Genomic DNA, 7697 nt, shown 5'->3' on the forward strand with positions numbered 1-7697 from the left:
CTGTGAAAAAAGCAAAAAAAAAAACAAAAACAACTCGACAGATCTTCCACTGTGTGGCGCAGCAGGGAGTGGATCATTGTAGGTGCTTTGTGTTGTGTAATAAATGGACACACCACCACCACATATCATTGGCCTCATATCTCTGTGGATGTGTATCAATGCGTTGCTGTTGTCGCTGTGTCTTCCACCCGCTTCACCATTCCCCGTGCAGAACAGCCGACACCGGACCGCCCGAGTGTTAACGCCGCTGCCGAGCTCCAATCCTTTTAAACTAAATCAGCCCCATCCATTTAAATCAATTTGGCTTTGGTCGGCGTCCATCTGGTTTGGCTCTCGCCTTCTAAGCAGACCCGGAAGGTCTGTGACGACGACGGTCAGAGCCCTCTTCCTCAGATCCTTTGTTTACCAGTGTGCTATGGCTTTTATTTCGGCGAAAAGTTGGTGGGGGAAAAAGGAATCGGGTTCTTGAGTTTAAAAAAAAACAAAAAAACAATGCAAATAATAATAAAAGACCTTCATGAGACAAATTCTTCCATGAATAATCCACACCTCTGCTTATCGATTGTATCAGTAATTAAAGCAGCATTGCAGTGAAAGTATCTTAGTAAAGCTCCTTTGAGCTTGTTCACGTCATCACATTCTAACCACAAACCTACTCAGATGGTGTGTGACGTATCTTATTGTATATTTGAGTTTCTTTGCAAAAACTGCTAAATAGCAGTCCGACTAGATGGAGAGCGTCTCTGACGATCAGCCACAGATTTAAGTTTGACCCCCCCCATCTGAGTTGGGAATCTCTGCAGCTCCTCCAGAGTCACCCTTGTTCGTTTGGCTGCTTCTCTGGTTAATGATCTCCTTTTCCAACCTCTCAGTTGAGGTGGATTATTTTTTATTTTTTTTCGTAGTCCAGCACTTTTGGCCATGCTCTTTCCATTTTCCGATGATTTCTTGAACTTTGTAAAACGTGCATAGCGAAGGACTCTTGTTTTCTAACCTCGTCCGGTTTTTACCTTCCCCACATCTTTCTCCCTGACCTGTCTGCTGTTTTCCTCGGCCTTCACGGTGCTCTTTGTACTCTAATGTTCTCAAACAAACCTCTGAGGCCTTCACTGAGCGGCTGGATCCACGATGAAATCAAATTGCACTTATTAATAATCAGGTGCCCTGTGATGGACTGGCAACCTGTCCAGCCCAATGACCACTGGCACCAGACTGCGGCTTTGCACGGGTAAGCAGCTATAGACTATAGATCGATGTTTAATTAGGTGACTATCAGGTGAATAAAAATTTATTTTTTTAAAGAAATAAGGTATTTCATTAAAAAAACCTGTGGAAGTATACATTATTTTGAACGTGAGTACTTACACACAACCCAGTCCAAGCAGCAAATCTGTACTGGCAACACTTAAACCAGGGTTTAGCTCCTATTGTATCACACACCACTAATCATCCTGACGAGCTAATGGGGCTTTTAGCTGGTTGCTAGCAGATGGCGCTGTGATAAAGTTTTTTTTTAGCAGACCTGAACCTGTAGGATAATCAGTGCGCGACACACTATGCGGGCATTTGCTGCGACTGTACAGGGAGGGGAGGCGGTTCAGTCGGGCTGACGGGAGCCGGAGCGCACCGAGCTAAGCACGCCAAACCGGTGACGCATTCGTTAACGCTAGCCGGGTAATTAGCCCCGCGGCTACAGCAGGCAGCCATGATGTTTTCCACCGCGGCCTCTTTGCTCAAAGCCCCCAGAGCCCTCCGCTGCGCCAGACTGCTGCGCTCTTCCCCGGCCTCCAAGATGCCCATTCAGGTAAGAGACCGTTAGCTAACGTGGGCTCCAGTGTGCGCCCTTTAGGCTGGGGGTTAAATATTGTCCTGCATAAAGCTAATTTAGATGTTTGTGGGCTCCAGAGCTGTGCCTCGCACTGATATATCACGCCGTCGCCATGACAGCAGCATCTGAGACGGGGCTGATGTTTGTTTACAGTTCTGTCATGTTTGTTCCGCTCAACCTGGAGCTGACCGCACAACCCCATCATTTGCTTAGATAAACCTCTGTACTTAAAAACTACTCTTTTTGTCTTGAACCATTTTTATTCACAAAAAGGAAGCGCCGTTACGTCACCCTTTCAAAACCCATACATGTGTCTATTACGAAAATGACTTTGGGCTGGGATTGTCGCTTCCGCGTTTGGGAAGAGCATCTTTAATCTAATCTGGTTTTCAAACTACATTACTTGAACTCGTTGAACGAGGATTACGTTATTCTGCACCAATTATATATTATTTGATTGGGGGAAGTTAAATAAAGGGTGATTTCAGTGATTTATTTATTTCGCATATGGACCATTACAACTGTATTTATTAAGATTTTCTAAAAATTACACAGAAAAAAACCAAGCCGATGCATTTTGTATGCTTCAGATTAAGATTTAATCTAGACCTGCCCATCCTGCCGTGCTATTTCTCTAATCAGTAGAAGTTTAATGTAACCATGACGAATGCGTTTATCTACATATAGGTTGTGTAAATAAACGCCTTTTCTCTCTCTTCGTAATGAAATGTTGGCTGTACACCTTGTCATTTTCAATAAAGTTATTAAAAAATATATAATTATTTCTTCGGGGATGTGTCTCCCCCTAGTGGCCATTAGCAGACATTTGCGCATTTTGGATCAGTCCGCAATGATTTTCCTCCTATCATTAAAACAAGGCATAAAATAATTTAATTAATACCCGATATCAAATTCAGTGCAGTTTATTAATATTACTCGAGTCACACAGTTCTAATTCATTACCAATTTAATAGAATTAATCCAGTTTACTTACTTCTAGGACAATCTAATCAAGTAGTTTGATGTGGATCCATTTATATAGAATAGAAAACAATTCAGTCCTAATCAAAATGGAGTACAACGGAACTCACTTGCTCACAATATTGCTCAGTGGTTAAAAAAAGCTTCCTGTCTAGAGAAGCACTGGTGACTATATTCAGTTGTTGACTTTGCAGCAATTACCCAACCTGAGCAAATGTATCGTGAGTACGCTATTACAGCCTGTACATTACATCTGTGTTTGTTTATTATCAAGAAAATAGTTGCGGAGCCTCACGTTTTCTTTTGTTTAGATTTTTGTGTGCTTCATATTTGTTTTTTTATAAAACATACTTTGAACCTTTCAAATAATAAAATAAATTTGTCAAAGTACGTCATTCAGTAAATATCAAAACAATGCAATTTGCTTAACTCGTAAAATAATTGCTAACCGCTTATATGGGAAAATAAAGTTAACGTTCAACATAAGAATCCAAGAAACAAATGGCGCTGTCTCCAATAAATATTTAATAGCTAATTGTTACTATACCTTAACATTTAAGTTAGCGTTTAAACCCCTGAGGAGATATTAGAGTTTTCATTACCTTTGATGCTGTCATGGTTTTAACGGCATCTTTTTTTAAAAATTCTTCTTTTCCATCTTAATTGGTGTCAGGTTGGTGAAGCTCTTCCTGCCGTGGAGGTTCAGGAGGGTGAACCAGGAAATAAAGTGGTGATGGATCAGCTGTTTAAGGGGAAAAAAGGAGTCCTCTTCGCTGTACCTGGAGCCTTTACCCCTGGCTGCTCTAAGGTGAGTCCACCCCATTAACACCGCTTGCCCTGACCTCCACCCACCGATCTTTGCAGCACCTGGCCTCATTTGTCCTCTCCATCCTACAGACTCACCTTCCGGGCTTTGTGCAGCAAGCTGAGGAGTTGAGAAGTAAAGGTATACAGGAGGTGGCGTGCATCTCTGTCAACGATGCATTTGTCATGGCTGCATGGGGGAAGGAGCATGGAGCAGATGGGAAGGTATACATTTGACTGAAATGCTGCGTTTAACCAGCGCACCACGTGTACTTAAACATGTGCAAATGCACAGTATTGATATGGAAAAATGCTGAATTTGTTTTTTGTTTTTCCCACTGTAGGTTCGAATGCTGGCTGATCCCACTGGTGCATTTGCAAAGGTAAAAATAAATGTCCTCTATATGCCAGGGCAGTTCAGTGTCTTATGTCTGTGTACTCATTAGCTTCTATATGTTTCTGCTGATTAGGCAGTCGACCTGCTACTTGACAGTGATCAGATTGTGCAGGTACTGGGCAACCATCGCTCCAAGAGGTAAATGTTTTTCATTTTGCAATAAGCAGTCAGGAGTATTTCTTTATATTGATATTATTTATATTGATAAATATTACTTATATTTTTATTTTTATTTAGAACTCAAGATTTGTCAATTTTTTTTTTTATCAAGTAAAATGAGTGTGCTGTCCCAAGCCTGCATGCTCTGTACTATTTTCCTCGCTTTATCACATTAAAAACCACAAACTTCAGTGCATTTTATCCGGATTTTATCGACCACCACAAAACGGCGTATGTCTGTGAAGTAGAATCAAAATGAGTAAAATTAGAGACATGAAAAGGTTGGCATCCATTTTTATCTAGTTCCCCTTGCTCTAGTAGCCCAAAATAAAATCCAGTGCAACATTCAGAAGTCATCTTAATAATAATAATTGAACTTTATTGAACTCACAATGGAGAAATTCACTTCTGCATCTTAACCCATCCCTTGGGGAGCAGTGGGCTGCCACTGTGCTGCGCCTGGGGAGCAATTGGGGGTTAAGGGTCTTGCTCAAGGACCCAGAATGGCAGCTTGCGGGAGTTGAACTCAGAACCTCTGGGACTGAAGCTCTGTGCTCTAACCACTAGGCCACCACTCCCCCAGAATCTTCCATTCCATCTTATAAAAAACTGAAAGTGAATGGAATAATGGCAATGCTACCAATACATGGCTGTCCACTGGGTTTCTATTTGGTCTTGAGAAGACAGAAATTATTATTATTATTACTATTATTTTCCCAGATGTGGAGGAATATGGAAAACTAAAAACCCGAGAGTGGAGAAATATTTTTTTCCAGACTTTTGTTCTTGCTTTCATTTCCTAAAGGACAGTAATCCAATAATGCTTAGTAAATCAATATTAAATGGACATGTTTCATCTTTGATCTGCCGTTTTGATGGTCGTTTTTAACATCTGACCCATCAGCGGTTTGGTTTTTCACTTACTTAAAATCAGACGAGCCATTTTACTACCTGTTTGGTCTCTAAATAATTTTAAACTCCGGTTGAAAGAGATCCATAGTTCTTAACACTGGGCGTGCAACAAAAAACAAAGCTCTATTATTACTAATTTAAGGAATTCAATGAAGGCACCAAAGTTAACAAACTGTGCTTTAAAGAATGTGAAGTATCTCAGTATTTATGAGTGGAAGATGCTTCCCTCCTTATTTGCCAACTACAAGATATATAGAGTTAAAGGTAGGGCTAATCTAATTGTGCTTTGCTAGAACTATTCAAAGGTCCCAAGAAAGGCTTCGATGTAGAAATTTGAGTCTGGAAAAATGTGGAATGTGAAAAATTTATTGGAACCCTGTGCCCACCTCAATTTAGAGACTGGATATATAGAGTGTTAATCTATGGTGCAGTCATGGTAACTCTGGAGGAGCAGCAGAGATCTACAGCTTAGGTGGGAGAATCTGTCCGTGGAAAGACTTTTGGTCGTGCACGCCACAAATCTGGTGAAACACGGTGGTGGCTGCGTCATGCTGTAGGATGCTCGTTTGTGACATGGCAAATGGTTCAAGGGTATACCTGCTTTTGCAAGGCGCCTTATCATTAAGCAAACACGGGAACGTAGTGACTCTGAAAGCGAAGCCACCAAATCTCTCATAGATTCTCTTCATGCTGCAAAGGTCAACGATAAGCACTTTATTTCTGGACCATTTTATGAAATGATTTCACAATCTTTTAACGATCCTTTCGGAGATGGCCATTTGATTTTTACCTGCTGTACAAATTGCGATCTTAACCTTCTGCACTCTAAATGACGTGTTTCAGATATGCAATGTTGGTGGAAGACGGAGTCGTGAAGAAGATCAACGTGGAGCCTGACGGCACCGGGCTGACCTGCAGTCTTTCCTCCAGCGTTTTAGCCGGGCTGTAGGCCTGCTGCTGAGCTCATCAAACCCAGCTCCTCTCAGTCCGTTACTGTGAAAGCTGTCTGGATGAAGCTCGCCCCCCTACCTATTCGACCATGGCCCTTTTTCCAAAGAAGGGTGCAGATGCTGCACCCTGGTGACGGGAGGAAGCTGATTAATGCGCACAATTATGACATGAAGGGCCTTTCCTAGGACGGTCCGTTAGTCTATGCATACTGCTACTTTATAGTCAATAAACTTCACTCTTTCCCTCATTGTGTGCTTTGTGTTTCCATTTGGTGTTGATTTATATTATGCAACAAAATGTTTTGCTGCTTTATCTTGCCACTACAAACTCTACACCTGCATTAACCTGCATGTCACTTTCGGTTACAGAGAGCTTCTAGGTATTTTTTTTTCTTTTACCTACACATGCAAAATAAATGCATAATGATTAGTTTACAAACCCTGCATTCACAGTTCTATTTGCAAAAAGTCTGGCATAGTCTAATAAACGCTGTGCTTCCTGAAATGGTGAACGTAGGCTTGGAAGTCATCAAACCGGGCTTCACTAACGACCTGTGGTATGCTTCACAGTTATTTTTATTGTTTGATTATGATCTGTTTACACTCCCCATGGACAACAATTAGACGGCGGGTACTTGGATGCGGCGGGGACATCTGACAGGACACTGATCCCAAACGCATCCAAACCGGTTTCAGAATGACCAAAGCAAAGCCCATGAATCGGTCCTGATCTCAACCAGTTTGAAATGTATGTGTTTATACTCCATTTACTGCAAGTTGTCGATGGACTTTTATCCAAATAAAGCAGTGATACAGCTGTCCTATATCACTAGAATAAAAAAGGTTATTCATAAGGAGAGGTAACCTTGATTAAATTGCTCCCTGGATAAAAGGTAACATAAAGTGGTGCTCAGCTAAAATGCTCCCAAACTCGCAAAAATACATCTGAAAAAGTCCAAATTTGCTAAAAGACGCACCTAAATGGCCTAAAGAGAAATAGAGTGACATTTCATGGATGATCAACTGTTCTTTCAGGTTCTTGGAGCTGCTTGTCAGGTGACCCTTAGTGACAGAACTGACGCCACAGCACACTGAAACATGGCTGCTCAGGTACCACGCAAACGGGACGTTTTCCATCATCCCAGCTTGGAAGGTCAGACTGAGATGCAGCTACAAAGGAAAAGGTCTCGCAGAGTTGTCTGTAGTGGGCAGAGCCAGCTCTGACTACAGGCAAACGCTGAAGGCACCATAGGGGGTACACTGAAGGGTGCATGAGCGCCTTCACAGTAGACATGGGTGGGAGCCTGAATTTTAGCTTGCACTCAACAGGCCTACCCTTGACCCACCACCTTACCCAAAGTAAGTGACCGTTGCACCGACTTCCACGACAAACGATCTTCCCAAGTGATGCTCTAAATGACAACATCTTCAAGATACACAGCAAAACCTTCCACTTCAATCCAACATCTACTTTATTCAGCAATCTTTGAAAAGCTGCCGGTGCATTCTTCAAACCACAAGGCGTGACGGGTTGGAGTATGGTCTAGTTGAATTGGTGGAGACGATCTGACCATGTGCAGACGGTGACACTTACCAGTAACCCTTCAATAAATCTGATTCACCGACACATTTTCACGAGCCTACCCTGACGAGACAGTCATCCGCA

At 42.1% G+C, this 7697-nt stretch overlaps 1 protein-coding gene across 1 annotated transcript; it reads left to right on the forward strand.

Moving 5' to 3' along the window:
- The first annotated feature begins 1551 nt into the window (after positions 1 to 1551).
- prdx5 (peroxiredoxin 5) lies at positions 1552 to 6280 on the forward strand. Its single transcript, XM_012871275.3, has 6 exons — positions 1552 to 1804; positions 3483 to 3617; positions 3707 to 3838; positions 3958 to 3996; positions 4084 to 4148; positions 5925 to 6280. Exons 1-6 carry the CDS (start codon positions 1706 to 1708, stop codon positions 6028 to 6030), a joined length of 576 nt encoding a protein of 191 aa, XP_012726729.2. The 5' UTR covers positions 1552 to 1705; the 3' UTR covers positions 6031 to 6280.
- Positions 6281 to 7697: the final 1417 nt, after the last annotated feature.

Source organism: Fundulus heteroclitus, chromosome 11 (genome assembly GCF_011125445.2).
Source record: "Fundulus heteroclitus isolate FHET01 chromosome 11, MU-UCD_Fhet_4.1, whole genome shotgun sequence".
Classification (NCBI taxonomy): Eukaryota; Metazoa; Chordata; class Actinopteri; order Cyprinodontiformes; family Fundulidae; genus Fundulus; species Fundulus heteroclitus.